The sequence below is a fragment of the Stenella coeruleoalba genome (genome assembly GCF_951394435.1).
Source record: "Stenella coeruleoalba genome assembly, chromosome: 10".
Taxonomy (NCBI): domain Eukaryota; kingdom Metazoa; phylum Chordata; class Mammalia; order Artiodactyla; family Delphinidae; genus Stenella; species Stenella coeruleoalba.
This window is the reverse complement of record NC_137156.1, coordinates 82,570,676-82,597,901: the sequence shown is the minus strand read 5'-3', so window position 1 is coordinate 82,597,901 and position 27,226 is coordinate 82,570,676. Positions and strand designations below refer to the sequence as shown.

General features: G+C 41.0%; 2 protein-coding genes across 27 annotated transcripts in view; one reads left to right on the top strand and one right to left on the bottom strand.

Moving 5' to 3' along the window:
• Positions 1–5,193, bottom strand: part of TAFA1 (TAFA chemokine like family member 1) — a 955,756-nt gene extending 950,563 nt beyond the window's left edge. For 15 of the 16 annotated variants that reach the window (XR_013830279.1, XR_013830280.1, XR_013830281.1 and 12 more), the window contains exons 1-2: positions 4,792–5,193; positions 2,832–2,986 (exon numbers count right to left, since the gene is read on the bottom strand). The gene's annotated coding sequence lies outside the window, so the exon portion shown is untranslated. The remainder of the gene's footprint in view (positions 1–2,831; positions 2,987–4,791) is intronic. The other variant, XM_079935037.1, reaches the window with a different exon arrangement.
• A 75-nt stretch (positions 5,194–5,268) lies between these two features.
• Positions 5,269–27,226, top strand: part of SUCLG2 (succinate-CoA ligase GDP-forming subunit beta) — a 434,144-nt gene continuing 412,186 nt past the window's right edge. For 10 of the 11 annotated variants that reach the window (XR_013830273.1, XR_013830274.1, XR_013830275.1 and 7 more), the window contains exon 1: positions 5,294–5,422. Coding sequence is in view for 5 of the 11 variants with exons in the window: in XM_079935031.1 (XP_079791157.1) it covers positions 5,339–5,422 (84 nt within the window). In the remaining 6 variants the exon portion in view is untranslated. Of the gene's footprint in view, positions 5,423–27,226 lie in introns of all 11 variants that reach the window. The other variant, XM_079935029.1, reaches the window with a different exon arrangement.

Below are 27,226 nucleotides of genomic sequence, written 5' to 3'. Positions count from 1 at the left end.
GATTCTTAACCACTGTGCCACCAGGGAAGTCCCTATTTTGGTATTTAAATGAAGGATGTCTTAATAATATTGAAAGTGCTAAATTCCACGGCTTTCGATTGCAGTGGGAAAACAGGTTTCTTTTTGAAGGGAATTCCTTTCCCACAATCTGGTACCATTTTTCTCTTTCAGTCCATGCTTCTCCACTGTCCTTTGTGTAAATGTTCTTCACTCCACTTTTACCATCTTCTTTATCCATTTCTAAATTTCTCGACCAATAGAATGTCATCGCCTTTGTTTCTATCCTTAACTCTCGTTCTCCACTTATAGTCTTCCAGCTGACCTTGTCCCTGAATGTTCCTTCTCCTGGTTTCTGATGTTCCTTACTCTCACTTCTTTTTTATCTTGACTTTGACCTGTTACTATGGCTCTACCTTCCCTCCCCCAGATCCTCTCCAGGATATAGTGAGAATTTCTCTTGAGCTCATTGTGGTTTTGTCAGAGGAGACACTTTTAGTTTCAGATCCCTTTTCTTCTGTGCACCTTATAATTTAAATAAGCTGCTGAAAAATGTCATCAGAATTAATCATTTTAATGCATTATTGAAGAGGGAAAAAATAACTGGAGCACAATGGAACTTCTTTCTGTGCCACTGGCAAATAACACAGTTGAAGCATTGGTTAAAATGGCTGTCACAAACAGCAACAGAGGTATTATCAGTGTACATAATGAAAGCCCAAAGTTTCTTTGCCTGTAAATTCAAGAAATCTGTTATCCATTAAAGAAGAAATAACCAGACAAAATCCACAAATGCCCTTTGTTTCATCATCTTAATAGTGATTTTCATTCCTGACAGGGAGTAGCATGAATTCAAATATGTTATCCATGAAAATTAGGATTGTTTTGTAAAAAATTCTATTCATTTCTACTGGTTACAATGAGTCTGTATTTGTCAAATGGTTTTTATTCTTAAATGAAAAGGTAATGATAAACAACCACTGGAACTGCTAAATTCATGATCCCTGTGCTAGGTTTCCTGACATGCCTCTTTGGCAAATTTGGGCCCAGGGAGTAATCAGTGTGGATATGAAAACGAGCACATTATTTCACTGTTAACAGGCACTGCTAAAATGAAAGAGAAGGTGTGTGGGTCTATTGATGTTTTTATTTTCTTTCCTGGAACAATTAACTCAATAAGAAATAGTGTAGGCAGGTTGTTCTAAATCCAAAGTTTGATGAAGGAGTTTTGGAACTTAATATTTCCAGTGTACGCAAAGTTTATGAGAAGTGCTATATTGTTAATTCCTAGTTCTAATAAGATGCTGTCATACTTGGCCTTCATTTTACTAACGGGGAAGCAGGCTCACTGATGTAAATGGTAAAGAAACAAACATGAAAAAGGATTTCTTAGTCAAGCAAAGAAAGCCTAGTGGCTATCAGCCACTGGGATCTCCAGTGCTTGACAGTGCACTTGTAATGGGGAAGAACCCTTTGCATTCTATTACAAGTTAATCACTAAACGGATGTTGCCTATAAGCTTAAATTATACATAATGGCCCATCTCTGGGAACCCTGCCTAGTAGGTAATGAGCATTAAGCTAAAATACCTTTGTTTAGCTCACAGGGAACATCTTGATCAGGCCCACCCGTGAATGACTGCTGGGAGGAAGAAATTAACGCATCCCCTCCCAGAGGCTGACAGGAACCAGGAAATGTTTGACTTTACTCCCTCCCCTTTTAGTATAAAAAAAAGCCTGAATTCTAACTCAGGCAAGATGGGTTCTTTGGGGCACGAGTCCACCATCTTCTCAGTTTGCTGGTTTTCTGAATAAAGTCACTATTCCTTGCTCCAGCAACTTGTCTCTCGATTTATTGGCCTGTTGTACAGCAAGTAGTACGAGCTTGGACTCAGTAACACACTGGCAAAATACATACTATTATAATCCCCCTTTCACAGATAAAGGATTGAGGCTGCGGAATAACTGGCCCAAGCTCAGAGTTATTAAATCACAGAGTCAAGACCTGAACTCAGTTTGTCTGGTATCTACCTCTGTGCTTCCATCTGATCCCAGACAGTACAGAATGCTTTGGTAGTGGTATTGCCTATGGCCACAGTTACTACTCAAGCAGTTCTCAATTGCAATACGGATAAAGAAAAAGCATAGAATCACTGTTTATTCACCCTTAGCCAATGCTTCTACATGTCGGGGCTGACCTAGACCCCTGGTAGAAGACAGGTCTTATACCCATGTGTCAAGACTCTCTGAGAGCAGCATTTAGTCATCACCTCTGTCTACGAATCACAGGATTTTCATTCTACATTTAGGAACCCAGTGGAAGAAGGCAGAGTAACTTGTCTCTTGATTCACTGGGAAACCTCTTGAGAGTTTACCGCTATGGTTTGGTTTGTCTGCTTTTTTTTATTTTTTATTTTTTTTAGTTCTCAAACTAAATAACTCCTTGAGAAGATTATTTAAAATGCAGATGTCAGACTCCATCCTAAGTGATTCTGATTCAGTAGGTCTAGAGTGGAGCCCAGGAATCAGTATTTGCGAAGTTCTAAAAATGTAAAGGTTCCCTGACCCCTATCCTCCACCCTCTTCCTGGAGACAACAACTTTACACTCTTTTAATACTTTCATCTGGCACATACACGTCTCTACTGTTCGCCAGTGCTATCAAGATAAGTTACAAAGTGTCAGGGGCCTTATGACCCATACCTCAGATTGGCTCTGGTGTTTCACATTAGCTATCAAATATTTATTAAGAATATATCAGAGGAAGAAACACAGCATTTACTGAGACCTTGCTATGTGCAAGGTCTTTACATACAACATCTCACTGAATACTTACTATCACTGTATGACCTAGGTAGTTCCTCAGGTCACAGATTCACAGAAGGCAGAGGTGAGATTTGAATCCAATCCAGTTTCACTGAAAACCCAGTGCTTATCTCAGCAAAGCACAGTGCAGAACTCTTTGGTGGATCCTTGACCTCAAAGAGCTTCCTATTTGGGAAAAAAGGGTAGAAAATAGCGAGAAGTCTTAGGAGGAACTCAATAAGTGTGAGCCATCCTACGTCTGTTTATTTCACACTTTCTCTAATCCTGGTCCAGTGCTAAGCACTGGAGATACCATTCGAAGGTCCTTCTGCTCCATCTCCCCCAACCCCTTGGCTGCAGAGATGGCAGAATTAGAGAATGTGGATGAAGACACTGAGGAATTGCTGATGCAGGACTTGGGCCCCAAAGCTGAGGAATAGGCTGTCTTCCAATTGAAACAGGAAAACTCATATGATGCTACCCAGCCCAGAGATTCACTAGTAGATAATGAACCAATCAAAGATTGCCACATGTACATGAATGGCAATCAGAAAGACTCTGCCCATTCTACTTCCAAAAATCCTGCCCTAATAGAAAAAAATCCCATCCTAACAGAACACTCATCAAAGACTGTCTAAGGAGGCTCTCCTTTCTCTTTATGAAATGCACTCTTCTTTTCAAACCCTTTCAGGTCTCTGCTGGAAGGAAAGTGATAGTAGCCAACTCCCTTGCCATAGTACTGTCTGAATAAACCACCTTTGATTAATTCTACAGGAGGTCTGCTTCCTTCTGACAACATGTTCAAAGCTCTCACCAAGCTTAAACATTCAGTCTGTAAACATTAGTGAATCTTTGCTCCATCCTGGCTAGATGGCAGACCCAGTATAAGTAATGATAGATGAGGTGGGAACTCAGATCCCCTCATGTCAAGAGAAGGGTGTGGTCAGATTTCAGCTTTGGGGTCTGGTCCCAGGCTGTGACCCTGGGCAAGTTACACAGTGTTTGTAGTACAGTTCCCCCTCTGGTAAAATGGGAATAACATCATCACCCCTTACAGGGTTCCTGTGAGGATTAAATGACCCATATTCAGAGGCAGCTGAGTACATGTAAAAGGAATGAGCATAGGCTTGGCACTGAATAAAAAGGGACGCATGAGTCCATATTGATACAAGTGAATACAAGGATAAATAAACGTGGGAGATGGTAAAGCTCTTCTCAGAGTAGAATGTAAACTAAAAAATGTAGAAAGGAATGGAATTAGACAATCATGATTTTCCAACCATTACAGTAATAACTGATTCAAGAAATAATCAACAATGGATGCTAAATCTAGCCAGTAAACTTGTGATTAAGAATGGGCTATAAAGCTATGTATCTATATCTATGAAAAATGGGGAATGAGGCAAAATATAAATAAGTGGTAAATCTGGGTAAAGGATATTTCGGAGTTGGGGGTAATGTTCTTGCAAATTTTCTGTAGATTTGTTTTGTCAAAATAAAAATTAAAAAAATATTAAAAGCAGAAAAAGTAAAAAGGGAAGTAAAGCAGAAACAGTTTCCTAGTTCTGTTACATTGTACATTTTCTCATGATCATAGGCTCAAGAACAGAGTAAGGTTAAAAAAAATTCTAAAATGGTACTTAATAGGGTGGGAAGAAGAGAGCATGGGTTTGAACCATTTTTAATCCTTATCAGATCTCTGACCTTCAACAAGTTAGGTAACCTATCTGTGCCTCAGTTTTCTCTTCTGCAAAACGGGGATTTATACATTGGTACCTACTGGAAAGGTTGCTATAAAGACTAAATTAGTTCATAATTTGTAACGGGGCTGGCACATATTAAGCTTATTTGCTATAGTAATTTTATTACATATACAGTGCTTAGAGTCACGTAAACTCCGAATAAACGCTTGCTCTTGTTCTGCTGATTACTGGCTTAAAGTGCTTCAATTGCTTTGCCTTAACCTTCGGTAAAAGATAAAAAATTCTTACTCAGGTGTAGAGGGGATCCACCGACCTCATCAGACCCACTTGCTTCTCCCGTAGTCCCTCAAGGCTCAGCTCAAATATCGTTTCCCTAGGCGAGCCTCTGGGGCCCAAGGACCAGACCAGAGGCCTCCCTTACTTGGCGTCAGCTCCGTGGGCCGGTCCTCAGAGCACTCACGGCACCGGCCAAAGTCCACTGGCCTGTCGCCCCAGCGTAGTTTAAGCCCCACGACCGTAGGGCTCGGGATGTGTTTTTGCTCGCATGGTGAGCCGGGGTAGCACGGTGAGGAGGCCACGGGGCCTCTGAAGGCTGAAAGTGAACTTGGGGCCGAGGTGGGAGTCGCGGTGGGGGACGCAGGGCTATAGAAGGTGGCCCCTCAGGGGCGCTGCGACGTCCCGGGGGTAGCAGGCGGGCCCGGGCGGAGGGGGCGGTGCGGGAGGGGCGGCCGGGCCCCGCCCCCGCCCCGCCCCTCCCTTCCCTTTCCCGCCCTCGCCGCGCCCTGCCTGGTTTGCCGCGGCCCGCCTGGCTCTTCGCGCAAGTTTTCTGGTTAAGATGGCGGCCCCTGTGGTGGCGCAGGCCTGGAAACTACTGAGAGACCTGGCGCTCCGGTCCCCGCTCCTGGCGGCCAGGTCCCAGGTGAGCGGGCCTCTTGGTGGGAGCCTGGAGCAGCCAGTGATACCTTCCTGTCCTTGTCTGTCCATCTCCTCCTGGCCCCGGTGCGCGGCCGCTAGGGCGCCGCACCTGTGGAGGGGACGCGCGGTGCTGCGCCCGGGGGCGCACGAGAGACCCCAGCATCCCCCCACCCCCACCCCGCTTCAGGTGTCGGGGGTCCCAGGCGGAGCGGGGAATGACAGTCCGGGCCACCCCGGAGTGAGAGCCACCCAGCTCTCAGTTGTCGCTGACGTGGGTTACCCTAGCGCTGCGGGGGGCGCCTGGCCCTGTACCAGGCGCTGCAGGCATGTTAAGGAAAAGTCCCTGGGACTGGGTTTTGGAGTCCTGAGGTGTTATTATGTCGACGGAAAAAAAATGCACAGCCTGAAAGTTGGGAAATATATTTTATTGGAGGCATTATTGAGGGTTGTATCCTGGGGAAGTTTCTGGATAGCTCTGAGGAACTGTTCCAAAGAGGTAAGGGAGGAGCCAGGATATATGGGAGTTTTGGCTGAAAAAAAAACAAAAAAAAAAACTTGTAGTGGAACATCAAAAGATTAGGGCTAGTCACAAAAATCAGATATGTCAAGGTAGTGATTTTAATGCTTTGCTCAATTTGGGAAGGTGTAAGAGTCTGGGCTTTATTGAAGTTATTCCTTTGATTTGCATCTTAACTCTCTAGGGCCTGTATCCTGTTTTTCTGCATCCTGAATTCCCCTCAGGATGCACTGTCTCCGGTGGCTGCAGTGACTGCTGACTTGATGGCAAGCAACATTCTTGTTTACTAAAATGGCAGGCAACATTTGTTTGTCCTCAGCTACCTGCTTTGCCAGTGCTGCTTCCGAACCGTCTCTCTCTTGAGCCTGTTTGTTAGGGCACATGATGAAGGTGCCTAGAAACCCAACCCAGCCTTGCTGGTTTAGTAACTCACCTCCTGGAGTGAGCTCTCTGCAGGCTGCCTGCTTTTGCAGACTTGGGGGGGGTGGGTAGTGGTGCTTGAGTTGGTGAAATGAGGGGGTCATGGAGAAAGATGGGAAACGCTCTCCCTCAATTCAGTGAACAATCAGTCCCAGCACTAAAACACATCAGAGCATTGGCCCTGTCCTCTTTCTCCTTGTTTCAAGAGAATAAAAACCTAGGAGGGCCAGTGGTGGATGCTGAATAGCTATTAGAACTTGGCTTCCTGTAGATTTGATCAATACCTTCTGCAGGTGTCAAGAGTCACAGTAGTCAAAAGGTCTTTGGGGAGTTATGAGTTGGTGATGACTCGTGGACAAGTGATCAACCACTGGACTTCTTATTCTCCATGAGTAATATCGCCCCTCTTTTAAAGAAAGGATGGTGTGGGGCTCATCCACAGCAGAGCATCGTCCTTGTCCGTTTTCCCATCTTTAATTGATGGGAGACAAATGATCACTCCTGCAGTTTTAACTAGGATATGCATAGTATATATTTTTTAAAAATTGAAAGATAGCTACTAATGATTTTTTGAGTTACTCTAAGCTTTGGTTAATTATGACATCTGAAAGGTTTTTTTTTTTTTTTCTTCTTTCATTTCCTGACTTCTCATTTGTCTGTTTTTGTTAATGTAAATTTAAAAGGTGCTAATAACTTATTACTGTAATATCTTTAATAGGCACTTGACAGTATGGTGGGATAGCAAAAGGAATGGTGGTTTTGTCTAATTAAAATAACTAATAACTGTTGTAATAGAGTAAGGAGAATACCTCCAGGTGATCAAGTTCTATTCATTATTTAAGTGTTAGAAAAAAACAAGAACTGTGGTGCTAACTATGAGAGTAGACTTGAATTGATGGGAAACATGGTGCCTAAGGCAGTGAAAACTCAAGCAAAGGAAATAATTGTGCCGAGAAATCCAACTGTTTAGCTGAAGTATGATAGGGCTTCTTGCCTTACCAACAAATGGGAGTCTGAACACAACACTGTAGAGAATCTGAGTGGGTGATACCCTTGGTTTGGCAAGAAGACTGGGTAAAAGGATCTCCTACCTCACTGCATCTAGTAACTTTGATTTACATTCTTGTGGATGGCGTATTGTCCTGTGAACATAAGCTTAGGAAATGAGTTTTGTTTTTTTTTAAGTCAGGAATAGTACACAGTGTTCAAGAACTGGAAATGGGTGTTAGCAAGCATCAGATCCAACTAGCTTATTTCACAGGTAGAAAAATTGAGCACTAAAGTTAAAGGACTTGTTCAAGGTTATAAAGAGAGTTTGTGGCAGAACTGATTACAGATTAAAGGTTTACTTTTCAGTTTCCGTTATACCAGGCTGTGGTGTAAATTTCCTCATGAAAATAAGTTATATCAGCATGTAAGTTACTCTGCATAGCATAAAGTTACTATGTAACATCCAAGTCACCAACACTACTGACACATTTTAATTTTTTCTTTATAAACATCTTAGAATTGGCAATAAAAGTAGGTGAGTATTGTTTGTGATTTGTAAGGAACCCTTTTCATATTCTTGAATGCTTCTTTGTATCTGCTCCACCTACCTCTGCATGTATGTTGTGCCTACCTACTCCCTTGCCCATGGCAGACATTACAGTTGAATATGACCCTCTTTTTCTTGGAAACTTAAGAATGCTCACCAAGCGTCTCAGAAATCTCTTGCTACTCTTCTTGGCTCAGACCTTCTTTGTACCAGGCCTTATGCAAAATTCTTGTGTGTACAGAGATAAATGACCCAGTTTCTGCTGTGAGAAGTAACTTTAACCACTCTCACAGAGGTGCCAAAGAATGGCACTTTATGTACCCCCTCCTCGATGTTAAATTTAACATTTGACACATACTCCTGATGCTAAATGTCATTGACATTTTTTATTTCTTCTGCTGTTGGCTTCTCTGTTTTGACTTTCAATTGATGTTGTGTCCTTAAAGGGCCACCCTTTTGCCATTTCTTATTTTACATATATTTCTCTATTCAATTTATACCTAGAACAAGACTCTATAGGTACTGATATTTGGGGATAGTAAACAAGGCAGGCAGAGATCTTGGCCACATGATACTATATTTTAATGGGGGTGGGGAAGGGCTAGACTGTACATACATAAACAATAATGAAAATGATTTCAGCCAGTGACAAATGCTATGAAGAAAATAAAACAAGGTCATGGGCTGGAGAATGAATAGCTTAGCCAAGATGGTGGGTCATAGGTTAGGTGATCCAGGAAAACCAATTCGACATTGCATTGTAACACGTGTAATAAAAATATACATATTATAAGTGAACAGCTTGATGAGTTTGCACAAACTGAACATGCCCAGGAGATCAGATCCATATCAAGAAATTAATCTTTTAGCAGCAACCCAGAGGGTCCCCTGGTGCTCCTTCCCATCACTACTCCCACCCAGAAAAGGGTAGCCAGTCCCCTGAATTACACCACCATACACTGGTTTAGTTCCTTTTTGTACTTTATGTAAATGGAATTATACAATGTATTATATGAGTGCATACTCACATAATCAACATTATGTTTGTGAGATCCTGGAGGTGACTTTTTGACATTTGAACTGAGACCTGATTAATGAAAAGTAGCCAGCCAGGTGACACTCGGGAAGAGAGGACAGCAAGTGCAAAGGCCCTGAGGTGGGACCTGAACTCAACATATCCAGACAGTTAAAGAGGTGGAAAGTGACAGTACTAGTCATGGTCTGAGAGGTAAGCAGGGGCTGGATCAAGTGGGGACTTGTAGGGTCTGATAAAGACTTTTTAAAAGCTTAGAGTGCTTTGCCCAAAGTTACTCAGCTAGTAAAAAATAGCTGAATCCCAGTCCGGCTGCCAAAGACCAGGCATGTAATTACTGTACAGTGCACTCCCTGTTATAGGTAGCACAATACAGCAAGGCACAGCCATGTTGGGCACAGAGATGAGCCTGTTACATTAGTTATGTCTTAGGGGAAGTCTTGGCTGAGGGCACTGAAGTTAAATGGTTAGTGATAATCTGATCGTGGTATTTTGCCTTTTAGTGCATTTCCCCTCTCATAATGGCTGGGTGAAGTTAACAAAGCTGTTCTGTTGTAGGTGAAGCAAAGACATTGTGGGAAACACTGCCCCTCAGGCCCCTAGTTGTAGAATCCTTGTTTTGTGGTTCTCTACAAAGCCCAGAGCTTCTGTCCAGGAACTCAGGGAGGAATGTGTATTGTTGAAGGAAACCAAAACCCTGTCCCTGCTGTTGTGTATCTCAGAATAGATGACTCCAGCTTAATTTTCTGTTCTTTCCAGAAGTGAGAGGAGAAAGATGGATGCCTGGCTTTTAGAAGTGAAGGACTGAAGCTTACGTGCAAGTTTCTGTCAGCTAACTATGGCTGTGGAGGCTGCATTGGAAGTTGTGACTCACCTTTATCTGCCTTCTTGCCTAGAAGAATAAATATCTGACTCTTTTCTTTTATAAATGAAGTGCACTTGCAATTTCTGCTGTCAGAAAAGGAAATTCATCTCAAATAATTTAGTTGCTAAACTACTGACTTCTGTGTGGGGAAGACCTGTAAATGATAGCTCTTGTCCCAAATTGGTTTTGTTTACTGTAAATGAAACACTTCTTTCATGGATGAGTACACAGACCCATAGTAGTGAGACTTTTGCTGCACTTGTATCCTGGCCCAATTCTGTAAGCACAACACCCAGAAACTCACTGACATATCTCGTATTTTGGGGAGGAAAAGAAATTACATATGCAACTTCAGATCATTTGTCTTTCAACTCTTTTTACTATTCACTCAATCTGGAATTGTCCTTTGCTACCTGTGCACCCATCATTTTCTGTTACTTGATGAAAACGTTTTGTCTGAAGAACTTGAGAGATTTCTACACGTTTGAGCAAGTGGTAACGTCAGTATACTAATGAAATTTGGGGAAATGACACTAGAATTAGTCTGGTAAAGAAGATGCAGGGGAAGGCATGCCGGGTGGAGTGGACTGTGGGCAAAGGCAGAGGGGAGAGAGAAGATGGGGAGATTAGAGGAGTCATTGGGAACAGTTTGGTATGGAGGAGAGGCAGGTGAGTAACAGAAGTGAAGAGCTAGTGGCGATCTTCTTGGCAAATGAGGAAGGAAAGAAGAGCTGTAGAAAGCCCACAATTTGGCATGGTATAGAACTAGATAACTGAACATCAAGCACATATTGTTCACTTAGTAAATATTTTCTCAGTGCTTAGTCTTTGCCCAGTGCTATTTGTTGGAAGCTCCTTGAAGGCAGAGACTATATTGATTAATTCTTCACTGTAAATCTAGTGCTTTAGAGAATGCTGGGCATATAGATACCTTTAATAAGTGAGTTCTATGAGTGAGTGAATGCAGGGAAGATACACAGTCCCACCCTCAGGGGGCTCATAGTCTAGTGGCAAAATTGGCGGGTAAACCAGAAATTATACAGTAGCATCGCGAGATCAGTAGAGCTATGTGCTTAGTCTTCTGTGACACTGCATGGTCTTGCATGGGGCACTTGCTGTTTCCCAGTCTGAAACATTGTTCCTTCTGATCTCAGGCCTTGTTCTATCCCATCATTCAGCTTTCTGATTCAAAGTGGTCTTCCCACAGGGCGTTCCCTAATTATCTTATCTGACTCACTTTCTCCCCAGAGATTATTTTCTGCCCCTTGCCTGCATTTTAACACTTTACCTGGTGGTTTATTAGGTGTTTTTTGTTTGTTATTCTCTGTCTGACTTCCTTCCCCACAAATGTAAGAATGTAAGCTCTATGAGGGCAAAGATTTTTCTTATGCACTGCTATTTCCCCAGCCTGCCTGACCAGGTATTCAGTAAGCTTTTGTGGTCTAAATGAATGCGTGGGGTACACAGAGAAATGAGAGGCAGGTAAGTAACAGAGATGAGGGTTGATGCAGATAATTTAGGCAAATGGGGAAGGAAAGGGCTATAGAAAGTCTCGTTGTGAAAGGACTTTCAAAATAGGACTGTGCATTTCATATGTGACAGACTGTGCAAAGTGATGTCTGCACATTATTTCCTTAACCCTTACAATGTTACTGCAGGGGAGATTGTACTGTCTTCATGTTACAAATAACAGAACAGAGGCATAGAAGGGTCATACTAAATAACCTGCTTAAAATCACAGGGCCAGGGAGTCACCTGCCTCATGCTGATAAGTTACTTATGCTGTTAAAACATTAAGTTACATTGCCAAAGGGTCCTTTTTGAGCTGAACTATCCCGTTATGCTGATTGCTGACCTTTCCCCCTTTCTTTGTCCCTGAGTAATGGGCAGCTTGGTCTTTGCACTTATGCCGACTTAGGTGGACTAATCAACACTGCATGATTGTCCTCTTATCTGACTCTTATCAGGCTCTTATCTGACTCCCTCCTTCTCTGGCTCCAGGGTCTGGGAAACAGTGAGGAGAAAAGGGTATGGTTCTGTGTTCAAATAGGACTAAGTTCAAATTCTGGGTCTGCCAGGTTCTTGCTCTACTAATTACTGAACTTGATTGAACCTCAATTTATTGTTCTCTGAAAGGAGATAATTCTTACAGATAGTTACAAAGATTAAATAAGATGATATGCATGATGTCTGACATTATGGTTAGATAGTAGGCTCAGAGAGATTATTTCTCTTGCAGTAAATTTGAAGCTACATTTACTTGAATTTTTTTTGTTTTGGCTTCATCAAGCCAGAATAGTTTTCCTTTCCCAGATTTGATAAGCATTTAGTGTTTGCTGCCATGTCAGGGTTAGGTGCTGGCTTGGTGTTTCCAAATGGTTTATTTCACTTAATCCTGCATCAACGATGTGAAACAGAGGTGATTATTCTCAGTTTACATCTAGGGAACTTGAGGCTCAGAGAGTTCAAGCCCTGTCTCCTGGGCCCCAGTTATCTTCATTATTCCACAGGTGGGGTGAAGGTCTGGTGAGGCCTGAGGTGGCAGTGGGGAGGGTTGTGTGGGGAACTCAGTTGCACCATCCTGGATGTTGCTTGTTCCAGAAATGTTTGCACATCTTGGTGTTGACTTAGTAGCTATGGCTTCTGGACCACTTATGCATCAAAAGTTTGAGGTGGGGGGACGCCCAAACACTAGACTGTAGTCATAACATGTACGCAAGGGCAACTGGCACATGCCCTTCACTGTCTGCCCTGTGCACAGGACTGCCTTCAGCGTTTCAGGAATGCTGGAGAAATTGTGAAATTGCATTTCCTTTGGAGGTTGAGTTTTGGGGGATGGTGATAGAGGGTGGAGTTTCCTGGTATTTTGAGTTCAGACTTTGGTCAGTGTGCTGATTACGTGGCCAGCTTTTGCCCCTTTCTAGAAATGATTCCAAAAGAATAGCACGTGGATACTAGTCACAAAAGCATAGATTTCTAACACTTACCTCTAACATTTACTTTTATTTTAAAATTAGAGGGGTTTGATGTAGTGTTTGAGTCGATACTGGAGACATGGCAAAGCTTAAGGAATAGGTCTGAGTTTGGGTCCTGTGAGTGGGGGTGGGATGGGAGTCTGGCATCTCTTTTTCTACCCCTATCCATTTCTCCATGTCCTTACCCTATTTCCATTTCTAGGCTGTCTTAGTCCCAGGGTTGTGACTTGAGGACCCTGAGGAATTTCAGGAGGGCTGCTTTGTGGAGTTAGAGGTGGGGGAGCAGTGAGAGATGAGGCTGGAGACATATGCAGGGGCAAAATTTTGCTGATCTTGTGAGTCTGGTAATGGAGTCAAGGTTGGTTATTGAGGGCAGTGGGGAGCCATTGAAGGGTTTTAATAGGGGCTAATTTAAAAAAAAAATTAAATTTTATTTTTTGGATGTGTTAGGTCTTCGTTGCTGTGTGTGGGCTTCTCATTGCAGTGGCTTCTCGTTGCAGAGCACAGGCTCTAGGTGCGCAGGCTTTAGTAGTTGTGGCACGTGGGCTCAGTAGTAGTTGTGGGCTCAGTAGTTGTGGCTCAGTAGTGGGCTCAGTAGTTGTGGTTCTAAAGCACAGCCTCAGTAGTTGTGGCGCACGGGCTTAGTGGCTCCATGGCATGTGGGATCTTCCCAGACCAGGGTTTGAACCCGTGTCCCCTGCATTGGCAGGCGGATTCTTAACCACTGTGCCACCAGGGAAGCCCCTATTGAAGGGTTTTAGACAGAGGAGTGGCAGGAGCCGTTTTATGCTTCAGAGTATTCTTTCTTCATACAGTGTGGAAAGGGTTGGAGGATTAAGAATGGAAATCATTCAGGTGACTGTTGTACTAATTCAGTGCCAGTAGTAGTTATGCCACAATAATAGGCATAAACCAGGACTGAAATCACACTGCTTGGGTTTAAATCTTGCCCTCAGTACTGGTTATCTTTGTGATGTGTGACAATTACTTATATATTTTATTACAAGACTCATTTTTTTTCTTTTTCACATTTCAACATCTCTGAAAACTGCATATGTTTGTACACTTGTGTCACAGATTGAGTGACAGTTTTTTTTTTCTCCAGTGGTACATGAAGTGGAAGATGGGGGTTTGGATCAAAATCAGGGTGACCACATAATTTTTTGCCAAATCAGGATACTTTTGAGAGTGAACGTGAGCACTGTGAATAATTACACCAGCAGGTATAGCAGAAACCCAGACTATGCCTGGAAAGCTGATATATGGACCTCCTAACTAAAATGGACTAAATGATGGCAGTGGGGATAGAAGAGAAAGATTGGCATTATTAAGGAAAGAAGCTGGACAGGATTCATGCTTTCCCTGCTGAGTCCCCATTGCTGGTTCTCTCCACTGCCGTATACCAAAAAGGTGATAAAAGGCTGTGTACCATCCCTGAGCAGAGAAGGTGTGAGGAGCTACCGTTGTTATAAAAGATCCCTGCTTGTCTTTGCTGTGGGACCATGTGCTCCGTCCTTGTGCCCAAGTGTTCCCTGGACATGCTGTTATGGTCGTAGAACAAGAACAGGCAACTAAAAGAAGAGAAATAGAAAGACCCATAAATATGTCAGGCTTGCAAAGTGCACGTTTCTAAACTTGAGCGCAGTGAAGAGCTTTCCAAAGCTCCAAGACTCCCTTATCCCGCGTTCACAACGTTCTGGGCCCTGGTGGAATTGTGCAGTCTGGCTTAGGTATTTCCTTTTGTGCTCTCAGTCTTATGTGGATCACGCAGTTGATTATTAAGGCTTCTTTGATTGAAAGATCTCCTTGGACTTTTCTTAAGGGGAAAAAAATGTTTTTTTTGAAAGGGACACATACTGGAACTCAAGACTAATGTTCCTTGGTGTTGGCTCCTCTGTGCCTTTTCTGTTGTATTAACTGGTGGCTAGCTCGTGGTACCATTTCTCTATAACTTGTACCTGCCCATAACTTTGTCCATTCCTGGGCCCCCTCAAGCTTCCTAACCCTAACACATCATTCAGCTTCTGTCTCTCAGAATGTCACAGTTCTAATAACAAGAACATCTCATCAGTCTAGCTCATCCTTTTGCACTCACGTTCGGGTCACTGGCCAGCTGAAAGACTGGCTGGTTCTTTTTAAGGTGTCCACTTCCACCTCACCACCTGTGGCTGAGGTGGGGAGGTCTTGGAGAGGAGCAGCACCATGGCCCCCTGAGTAGGAGGGCTCTCAGTGCAGTGTTGGTGGGGTGGCCTGATCCATTTAGAGTTCCTTCATGAACTGCTGCTAACTTGTCCATCTTCTTTTCTCCAAGTACACATGTTCACGTTTGCTTTGTTTCCTTTTTCACATTCCCAAATTTCTGAAGATCTTCTTACTATTCACTTGGCTGGTCTTAGTTAGATTAATTTATCAGAGATTAAGGTCATGGTAGTGGGCCTTGTTTTAGACCGCTTTCTTATGATCATAACTAAAATAATTCTCAGGAGAGAATTATTAATTGGAAAAATGGGGTATCATGGGAAGTCAGCTTGTCCACCCAAATAGCCAAGTGAGTGTTTCCAAGACAAATGTAGACAATAGGCTTCATATGGCCCTGGAGTACTTCCTCAGCTTTGCTTGGAGCAATATTCTGAGTTGAAATAACCCAACTTCTCTTGGTTCACTTCCACTTTATGCTTCCCAAAGGGGATTTGTTTGGGTCCTTTTGCCACCACTCAATAAAAAACTGCCATATTGGGCAGGACTTCCTTGAAGCCACCTGCAGAGGATGCTGGCTCCCACATTAGTCCCTGGTGCAGTGAGGTGGGACTCGGAGCACAGGGTTTATTTCATTTAAACCATGAGTATTAAGACTATATTTTATCTTAAAACTGGGGCACTTTTGATAGTTGAAAGGGAGCACTGTTAATTATTATGCCAGGATAATAGGCATAAACCAGGACTGGAACCAGACTGCCTGTGTTCAAATCTTGCTTGCAACACTTAGTAGATTTGTGACCTTCTGAAAATTACTTAGGTATTTCATTGCAAGACACACTTTTTTCTTTTTCACATTTCAGCATCTCTGACATATGGATGTGTTTTACAGTTGTGTCATAGATTGATTGGCAGGTTTTTCCCAGTGGTACATTAGAGTGATGCAAAAAAGTTGTTCATTCTTAAACTTGATGAAATTTCTGTGCCTCAGTTTTCTCATCTGTAAAATGTAGGGAGCTACAGTATTCACCTCCCAGAGCTACAGTGAGGATTAACTGAGGCCATGCATATCATCTTAGCACCATGCCCTAGATGATCAGTAAATTTTAGTTACTGGTTTTGGTATTATTGTCACTAGCTTTAATAAATTGTACTTAAATCATAGTTAATTAAATCATATTACATAATATGTGATGAATCGGGAGATTGGGATTCACATGTATGCACTGATGTGTGATGTGTATAAAATGGATGACTGATGAGAAAATAAATAAATAAACATAAAAAAATAAAAGGGATGTTCTCAGGGAAAAAAATTGTAGTTAAATCATAGTTAATTAAATCATTACATAATATGATTAAATCACATTTAACTTACATGTGTTGATTAAATAAAATATATTATTTAAGTAAAATAGATTAAATAAAATATCAAAATATATTAATTAAAATACACTAATTGAAAATGGTTAATTAAAATATATTAAATATATATAATAAATATATAATTCAGTTACGGTTACATAAGTAATAAACTGAAAGGCTTAATTTTTGTAAAAAGCCTCCTTCAGTGTTTTCCCTGCCTTCCTCCTAAACTCCCTCAACCTTGCAACTTGCAAGGGAGATGAACAATGTAAGCAAAGTAGGGGATTACAACAGTCAAGTTGGGGAAATGACATGGAAGGAGAGAGAGGCTCTCTGTAGTGCCTTATTGGTGTCAGGAGTGGCGGACTACAATGAAGTCCCTTGGGAAAAAGACTTTCGTGTACTTAGCCCCAGATTGGGAGTGGAGACCAGCCATTTAGCTTTATCAGAAAATTTACTGTTTTCACCTTATCAGTGGAGATCTCTTCACATTTTTATAAGGAAACTATCTTTATCTTTTGTTTGATGTCACTATCTTCTGCTAATGCTCTCCTAATTGCTGTCCAAATGACCACCTGGACTTTGAAGGACATATTTGGGTTAACTTAACTTTGAAAAGAAGGGGAGGAAAACCACATTTAATATGCACTCTTATACCAGCCTTAGGGCTTACATAGGCCTTTAATAATTAATATAAAGAAAGCTGAGAGTTATTAATTATTTTTCATTAAGCGAATAAACTATTAATGGTGAATGTTTCTTTGTTAAGGTTCAGAACTCTTTTTAAAGTGATGTATCATTAAAATTGAAAACCAACAATACAGGGAAAAGAAAGATTTTTTCAGTTTTTAACCTTTTTATAATTAGCATGAAAAAATAAATGTGCTATATGACTAATTAGAAAAACTAAATAAGTTTTGAGATAGTGAAGTTGTAAACAGATTATCCTCACTAATTTAAAAATGATTACGGATTGAATGGCTGAGTGTTGAGGAGATTAGCTTGAAATGGAAGCAGAAGTCTTGTGACTGGTTTTTGGGGAGGCTGAGCCTAAGGGTGTAGATTCTAACATCAGTTCTAGTGTATGGGTTTTCCAATACCACCCAGCAGTTCTCCACCAGCTGGGCGTCCTACAATCCAACTAAATTCTGACATTGTTGACATGGAAATAGCATTAGATTCCACAAGTTAAGGGCACAGTCCAACAAGACTGCTCCCACCCCACTTCACAGGCCAATATCAAGTCTACATTGTCACTTGGTACAGGTTCCATTAATTTGCTAGAGTGGCTCACAGAATGTAGAGAAACATTTTACTTCCTAGGTTACCAGTTTATTGTAAAAGGCTATATAACTCACTAACAGCCAGATGGAAGAGATGCCCTGGGCAAGGTGTGTAGAGAGGGTTATAAAGCGTAGCACTCTCTCTGAATCTCCACATGTTCACCACCCCCGGAGCTCTCTGAGTCTCCTGGTACAGGGATTTTTATGGAGGCTTTATTACATAGGCAAGATTGATTAAATCATTGGCCTTCAGTGATTTAACTTAATCTCTAGCTCCTGTCCCCTCCCCTGAGGTGGAGGAGGAGGACTGAAAGTCCCTACCCTCTAATCACTAGGCTGGTTCCCCTGGCAACCAACCCCCATCCTTAGGTTACCTAGTGGCTTTTCAAAAGTTGTCTCTTTCATTTAACAAAGACACCTTTATCACTCTCTTCACTTAAGAAATTCCAAGGGTTTTGAGAGCTCAGTACAAGGACTGGGGATGAAGACCAAATATATATTTATTATAAATCACAGAATCACAGTGTGCTGTTAGGATTGGAGTACCAATTCCAGAACTCCTAGCAGGCATGTTGTGAGTATAATGGATGCTTTCTTTTTTGTTTCTTATATGTTTATGGTGAGGTTTTTATGAGTGATATAAAATTGATTTTATAGCTATTTTATATAAAATATTTTAATGTGGGGGAAAACTTACAGAGTTAACTTTTAGATAAGGATCTTGCTGTGATTTATGTCATAGAGTGTTCTGCCTATGTTTTCCTCTAAGAGTTTTATAGTGTCTGGCCTTACATTTAGGTCTTTAATCCATTTGGAGTTTATTTTTGTGTATGGTGTTAGCGTGTGTTCTAATTTCATTCTTTTACATGTAGCTGTCCAGTTTTCCCAGCACCACTTATTGAAGAGGCTGTCTTTTCTCCATTGTATATTCTTGTCTCCTTTATCAAAAATAAGTGCATAGGCTTATATCTGGGCTTTCTATCCTGTTACATTCATCTATCTTTCTCTTTTTGTGCCAGTACCATACTGTCTTGATTACTGTAGCTTTGTAGTACAGTCTGAAGATGGGAGCCTGATTCCTCCAGCTCCATTTTTCTTTCTCAAGATTGCCTTGGCTATTCGGGGTCTTTTGTGTTTCCATACAAATTGTGAAAGTTTTTGTTCTAGTTTTGTGAAAAATTCCATTGGTAGTTTGATAAGGATTGCATTGAATCTGTAGATTGCTTTGGGTACTATAGTCATTTTCACAATGTTGATTCTTCCAATCCAAGAACATGGTATATGTCTCCATCTGTTTGTATCATTAATTTCTTTCATCAGTGTCTTACAGTTTTCTGCATACAGGTCTTTTGTCTCCTTAGGTAGGTTAATTCCTAGGTATTTTATTCTTTTTGTTGCAATGGTAAATGGGAGTATTTCTTTAATTTGTCTTTCAGATTTTTCATCATTAGTGTAAAGGAATGCAAGAGATTTCTGTGCATTAATTTTGTATACTGCTACTTTACCAGATTCATGGAATAGTTTTAGTAGTTTTCTGGTAGCATATAGAGGAGTCTCTATGTATAGTATTATGTCATCTGCAAACAGTGACAGCTTTACTTCTTCTTTTCTGATTTGGATTCCTTTTATTTATTTTTCTTCTCTGATTGCCGTGGCTAAAAATTCCAAAACTATGTTGAATAACAGTGGTGAGAGTGGGCAACATTGTTTGTTCCTGATCTTAGTGGAAATGGTTTCAGTTTTTCACCATTGTGGATGATGTTGGCTGTGGGTTTGTCATATATGGCCTTTATTATGTTGAGATATGTTCCCTCTATGCCTACTTTCTGGAGGATTTTTATCATAAATGGGTGTTGAATCTTGTCGAAAGCTTTTTCTGCATCTATTGAGATGATCATATGGTTTTTCTCCTTCAGTTTGTTAATTTGGTGTATCACATTGATTGATTTGCGTCTATTGAAGAATCCTTGCATTCCTGGAATAAACTCCACTTGATCATGGTGTATGATCCTTTCAGTGTGCTTTTGGATTCTGTTTGCTAGTATTTTGTTGAGGATTTTTGCATCCATGTTCATCAGTGATATTGGCCTGTAGTTTTCTTTTTTTGTGTCATCTTTGTCTGGTTTTGGTATCAAGGTGATGGGGGCCTCGTAGAATGAGTTTGGGAGCGTTCTTCCCTCTGCTATATTTTGGAAGAGTTTGAGAAGGATAGGTGTTAGCTCTTCTCTAAATGTTTGATAGAATTCACCTGTCAAGCCATCTGGTCCTAGGCTTTTGTTTGTTAGAAGATTTTTATTCACGGTTTCAATTTCAGTGCTTATGATTGGTCTGTTTATAGTTTCTGTTTCTTCCCGGTTCAGTCTCGGAAGGTTCTGCTCTTCTAAGAATTTGTCCATTTCTTCCAGGTTGTCCATTTTATTGGCATATAGTTGCTTGTAGTAATCTCTCATGATCCTTTGTATTTCTGCAGTATCACTTGTTACTTCTCTGTTTTCATTTCTAATTCTATTGATTTGAGTCTTCTCCCTTTTTTCTTGATGAGTCTGGCTGATGGTTTATCAATTTTGTTTATCTTCTCAAAGAACCAGCTGTTAGTTTTATTGATCTTTGCTATTGTTTCCTTCATTTCTTTTTCATTTATTTCTGATCTGATCTTTATGATTTCTTTCCTTCTGCTAACTTTGGGGTTTTTTTTTGTTCTTTTTTCTCTAATTGCTTTAGGTGTCAGGTTAGGTTGTTTATTTGAGATTTTTCTTATTTCTTGAGGTAGGATTGTATTGCTTTAAACTTCCCTCTTAGAACTGCTTTGGCTGCGTCCCATTGGTTTTGGGTTGTTGTGTTTTTACTGTCATTTGTTTTTAGACATTTTTTGATTTCCTCTTTGATTTCTTCAGTGATCTGTTGGTTATTTAGTAGTGTACTGTTTAGCCTCCATGTGTTTGTATTTTTTATAGTTTATTTCCTGTAATTGATATCTAGCCTTATAGTGCTGTGGTTGAAAAAGGTACTTGATATGATCTCAGTTTTCTTAAATTTATGAAGGCTTGATTTGTGACCCAAGATATAATCTATCCTGGAGAATGTTCCATGAGCAGTTGAGAAGAAAGTATATTCTGTTGTTTTTGGATGGAATGTCCTATAAATATCAATGAAGTCCATCTTGTTTAATGTGTCATTTAAAGCTTGTGTTTCCTTATTTATTTTCATTTTGGATGATCTGTCCATTGGTGAAAGTGGGGTGGTAAAGTCCCCTACTATGTTGTGATACTGTCAGTTTCCCCTTTTATGGCTGTTAGCATTTGCCTTATGTACTGAGGTGCTCCTATGTTGGGTGCATAAATATTTACAATTGTTATATATTCTTCTTGGATCGATCCCTTGATCATTATGTATTGTCCTTCTTTGTCTCTTGTAATAGTCTTTGTTTTAAAGTCTATTTTGTTTGGTATGAGAATTGCTACTTCAGCTATCTTTTGATTTCCATTTGCATGGAATATCTTTTTCCATCCCCTCACTTTTAGTCTGTATGTGTCCCTAGGTCTGAAGTGGGTCTCTTGTAGACAAAATATGTACAGGTATTGTTTTTGTATCCATTCAGCCAGTCTGTGTCTTTTGTTTGGAGTTTTTAATCCATTTACATTTAAGGTAATTATTGATATGTATGTTCCTATTACCATTTTTTTAATTGTTTTGGGTTTGTTATTGTAGGTCTTTCCCTCCTCTTGTGTTCCCTGCCTAGAGAAGTTTCTTTAGCATTTGTTGTAAAGCTGGTTTGGTGGTGCTGAATTCTCTAAGCTTTTGCTTTTCTGTAAAGGTTTTAATTTCTTCATCGAATCTGAATGAGATCCTTGCTGGGTAGAGTAATCTTGGTTGTAGGTTTTTCCCTTTTATCACTTTAAATATGTCCTCCCACATCTTTCTGGCATGCAGAGTTTCTGCTGAAAGATCAGCTGTTAACCTTATGGGGATTCCCTTGTGTGTTAACTTGTTGCTTTGCCCTTGCTGCTTTTAATACTTTTTCTTTGTATTTAATTTTTAATAGTTTGATTAATATGTGCCTTGGCATGTTTCTCCTTGGATTTATCCTGTATGGGATTCTGCATTTCCTGGACTTGATTATTTTCTTTCCCATATTAGGGAAGTTTTCAACTATAATCCCTTCAAATATTTTCTCAGTCCCTTTCTTTTTCTCTTCTTCTTTTGGGACCCCTATAATTCGAATGTTGGTGCGTATAATGTTGTCCGAGAGGTCTCTGAGACTGTCCCCAGTTCTTTTCATTCTTTTTTCTTTATTCTGCTCTGTGGTAGTTATTTCCACTATTTTATCTTCCGGGTCACTTATCCTGCAGTTCTTCTGCCTCAGTTATTCTTGATTCCTTCTAGAGAAGTTTTAATTTCATTTATTGTGCTGTTCATCATTGTTTGTTTGCTCTTTAGTTCTTCTAGGTCCTTGTTAAACGTTTTTTGTATTTTCTGCATTCTGTTTCCAAGATTTCAGATCATCTTTAGTATCATTACTCTGAATTTAGGCTGCCTGTTTCCTCTTCATTTGTTTGGTCTGGTGGGTTTTTGCCTTGCTCTTCATCCGCTATGTATTTCTCTTTCTTCCCATTTTGCTTAACTTACTGTGTTTGGGGTCTCCTTTTCACAGGCTGTAGGTTTGTAGTCCCTGTTGTTTTTGGTGTCTACCCCCAGTGGGTAAGATTGGTTCAGTGGGTTGTGTGGGCTTCCTGGTGTAGGGGACTGGTGCCTGTGTTCTGGTGGATGAGGCTGGATCTTGTGTTTCTGGTGGGCAGGACCGTGTCCGGTGGTGTGTTTTGGAGTGTCTGTGAACTTAGTATGATTTTAGGCAGCCTCTCTGCTAATGGGTGGGGTTGTACTCCTGTCTTGCTAGTTGTTTGGCATGGGGTGTTCAGCACTGGAGTTTGCTGGGCGTTTAGTGGAGCTGGGTCTTAGCGTTGAGTTGGAAATCTCTGGGAGAGCACTCGCCGATTGGTATTACGAGGGGCCAGGAGGTCTCTGTTGGACCAATGTCCTGATCTCGGCTCTCCCACCTCAGAGGCTCAGGCCTCACACCCGGCCGGAGCACCAAGACCCTCTCGGCCTCGGTTCATGCACTTCCCATCACTCACCCAGCTCCTGCCTCCGCGCCTCCCTTCCTTTAGTTTGATCTTTACTTCCCACACCAGGCGGGGGGCGGAGGGCAGTGCAGAGGAGGCCAGTGGGAAGCTGCCTTGCTGTGTCCTTGTCCGCACCCCGTGCTGGGCTTGCTGGTTCCTCCCAGTCATGGGGCAGGGTCCGCAAAGACAGCCCGACCACTGGACAGACCCACCGACCCTGTGATTGAATTTTGGGGTGTTGAGGCAAGTAGCAAAGGAATTGCTTTTTTGATTCAAAGTTTGGACCAGCACATGCCTTTTATGTCTCTGAAACCTTGTTTTTGCTCCCCACGCTTTTAAAGGTACTAAAATTATAAATGAATATACTTCTTATTTTTAAATTTATAACTTTTTTTATTGTGGTAAAATATACATAACATATAAAATTTACTTTTTAACTATTTTTAAGTGTACCTTTTTGTGGCATTAAGTGTATTTACACTGTTTTGCAACCATCACCACCATCTGTCTCCAGAACTTTTTCATCTTCCGCCATCTGAAACTTTTGTATCCGTGAAACACTAATTCTCCGTTTTTCTCTCCCCCCTAGACCCTGGAAACAGGCATTTTGCTCTCTGTCTCTATGAATTTGACTACTTTAGAATCTTACATAAGCGGATTCATAAAATACTTTTTTTTTGTGACTGGCTTATTTCACTTAGCATAATGTTCTCAAGTTTCATCCATGTTGTTGCATGTGTGAAGCCAAATCCCTGTAAAACCGAGTTCCTCTGCCAAGTTCATGATTAACCTCTCTTTCTAAAACTGTATTCCCTTTCTTGTCCCACCTGTTCCCCTGAAGCTTGAGGAATATCAAAGAAGAGAGGGAGTGAAGCTGAGCAGCGTCCTGAAGGGCCTTTCTGGGTACAAAAGCCTTTGCATGTCCCCAGTTTATTGTTTGTAGGAAAAAGACTTCAGCCTCCTGTACCTTCCCTGAGTGTCAAAGGGCAGATTCAAGCAGTTACTAATTAGGGAAGTGAGGGAATACAGAAACAAAGGAAAAGCAGTCAAGAAACAATTGTGCAGTGATAGGCAGGGTCTAGTTCCTCCTCAAGGGATGGACATAGCAATCTGCTGTATATCTTGGAGTTGTTTGTTCTGTAGGAACTAAGGCCCCCCACTCAGGTGGAGGATGGCAGCTACATGCTGAGATCCCAGACTGGTCGGAACCAGAAGGTTGATGAATGAGATTCCTAGAACGCCACGCTCTTACCACACCAGTAACCAATCAAAAGAAAGTCATACACCTTGCAGCTGTCACCTCAAATGTTGCCTTTAAAAACTGTTCCCTGAAAACCACTGAGGAGTTCGGGTCTTTGGAGCATGAGCCTGCTGTCCTCCTTGCTTGGCCCTTGCGATACACCTTTCTCTGCTCCAAACGCCAATGTTTTGGTTTGTTTGGCCTCACGGTGCATCAGTTCCACAAACTCGGGTTCAACAGCATGTGTCAGAATCTTCTTCCTTTTTAAGGCTGGATAATATTCTGCTATATGTGTATATATAACATTTGTTTATATCCTTCATCAGTGGACCCTTGGGTTGCTTCCACCTTCCCGTATCTGGTCAAAATGTCTGTTAAGAAATACCTTTAAGGGTAATATTTTATTAAATATTCATAATCATTTATCCTTCTATTGGGTATTTTTTAAATAGGTGCATTATTAGGCCCAGAAGATAGTGGGTTGGTAGGAAGCTTGGGCATATGAGACAGCTACTGTCTTTAAGGAACATACAGACATGTGGTGGAGACCAATGGGAAATGGACAATTACAGTGAGAGGTGTTTGGTGTTCAGGAGGGCTTCCCAGGGCTCTCTGGGTATACAGCTGTACTGCCTTTCTTGGACTCCCCTACACAGTGGCTGTTAATAGTGTCTGTCGGGATAATCTGAAGTTAGGCCCAAGTAGAAATAGACACCTGACATTTATCAAGCACATTCCTTAGGCCAAGTCTGGTACTGTGCACCTGAAGAGGATTGTCTCTTTGAGTCCTCATAGCGACCCAGGAGGTAGGCACTCTTCATTGCCATTGCTAAGCCCATTTTAAAGCGCAACAAACCATGGTTCAGAGACTTTAAACAACTTCCCTATTGTCACAGCTATTGTCCTGCACAGCTCCTTGCTGTGCCACTCACACTGATGTCTTCTGTTGTGCCTGTTGTGCGTTGAATTGTGTCTTCAAAATTCATACCTTGAAGGCCTAACCACCGGTACCTCAGAACGTGACCTTATTTGGAAATGGAGTGTTTATGGAGATAATCAAGTTAAAAGGAGGTCATTAGGGTGGGCTCTAATCCAATAGGACTGAGGTCCTTATAAAAGGGGGAAATTTAGACTCAGAAATGCAAGCAGGGAGAATACTATCTGAATACAAAAAAAGAGATAAGGGTGATGCTTCTATAAGCCAGGGAACACCAGAGAGTACCAGCAGACTACTAGAAGCTAGCTGAGAGGCATGGTTACAGATTGTCCCCCACAGCGTCAGACGGAATCAACCCTCAGATGAACCCTTGATCTCAGACTTCTAGTTTCCAGAACTGTGAGGCAATACATTTCTCTTGTGTAAGCCACCCAGTCTATGGTACTTTGTTATGGCAGCTCTAGGAAGCGGATACTGTGCCCCTTGGCATTGTGTGGTGTGCATGCTGCTTGGTTCATCTTGAGCTTTTACACCTAGACATTTTTGGAGTCTCTGCGCTTATCGTAGACATGTACATCACCTTTTATAGCTGCTTGGGAAGCTAGCCCATGAATGATGACCACGAGTTGTCTTGCTTTAATAGGCTTACTATACTTGTTTTGGAACCAAAACATTGTTTCCCACTATCCCATTCACCATGGTTGGATTTGAGAAGCTCTGACCATTTCTGAAAGTGAAATCGATTTAAAGGAAGAAGAAAAGAATATTCTAAGGAATGGGGCACAGGCTTTGATACCACTTCTGAAATAGGAGTTCTAGAAATACTTCGAACAGTAGCAAAAAATTGGAATAGATACAGAGCCTTACTTCTTCAGATGTGTCAATTTCTGGTATTTTTTCTTTTGCTTAAATAAAATAACAATAAACCTCATTATTTTTTGATCTCACCCAGTTCTTAACTATTCTTTTTATTCAGATAGCTCATCCAAGGTTAAACAGAAAAACTACATTTTAAAACTTGTGTTACAGACCTTTTAAAAAACAGTTACATAACTTAATGCAGCTGATTTTGTAATCAAAGCACAACACCAAGCACTGTTTTTGTTCAGTAGTGTAAAGTTGAAATTTAAGAATAATCAGCATGCAATCAAAAGCTGATTGTAAATGAACAATAATGAACATAAAAATGAAATCAATTCTGAGGGTTATAATGAAAGAAAGAAAGGAGTAATAGCAGTAGTCAGAAAAGGAGAGCAATAAAAAGAGGGCATTGTTATGCTAATAGGAAAATAGTGGATGAAAATCAGCCAGTAACGTTCCGTGGAATTCTCAAAGAGTTTTGGGGAGAATGGGGGAAACAAACATTATAAGAGAGTAAAAATCTATATACTTGTATTGATTTACTGCCGTTGATGAAGTCATCTAGGAAACATCATAGTGGGTTTTTAGGAATGAACCACATCTTGATTCTAGATGCTGGCAGGTGGCATGGAAAGAAGAGGTTAATTGTGTCTATTTCTGGCCCTCTGATCAACTCTGTGGCTTTAGGGAAGACATTCGGTTTTTCTCAGACTCAGTTTACTCATTAAACTGTTTAACATTTATTGAACATCGATTATGTACCATGAATTGTGGTATGTGCTAGATACATACACAGCTTTGTAAAATGGCTACTAAAGCAACACTTCCTTAGTGTGGGGTGCGTACCATTGGCGTTACACAAGACTAGGTAACATGGGGATGCAGCATCAAACACCAGTGAGTCACATAGTGAAGAAGTTACTTTCTTTTAAATATCTTTGAAACCTTAAGATTTTGTCAAGGAGAATTATTTGGTCCTGTGCCAGTGTACCTTTAAGATCTTCAGCTCAGAACTTTATGCCTGGACTGGCCAGAATTGAATTTCTTTTATTTTTAAATTGTATTGGTATCACCTTCTAGTAATGCAAACAGCATGGGTAGTGATATAAAGTAACCTTTTAAAATAAAGTTCTTTAATTTAAAATCAGCCACATGAAGAAATCGGTAATAGTATTAGTGTTCTGTGGATATGGCAAGAATTGGGTGTGAGTGATTGTCATTTGGGGAACTTTGAACCAGTATAACCCTTAGATTTCTTTTAGTTTGTGTTCCCTGGTAGCAGATCCTGAGAAAAGGATTCATGTGAAAGTGATTTTAGGGGGAGGTATTCCTAGGAAAATCTGGAAGGATTGGGGAAGTTGAACCTGTAGGAGGAGGAGGCTGAGAAGGATGTGTTATTTAGCTGAGTCTTGAGGAGGTAACTTTGCTTTATTTCTACAGGGCAGCTTTGGGAAAAGTG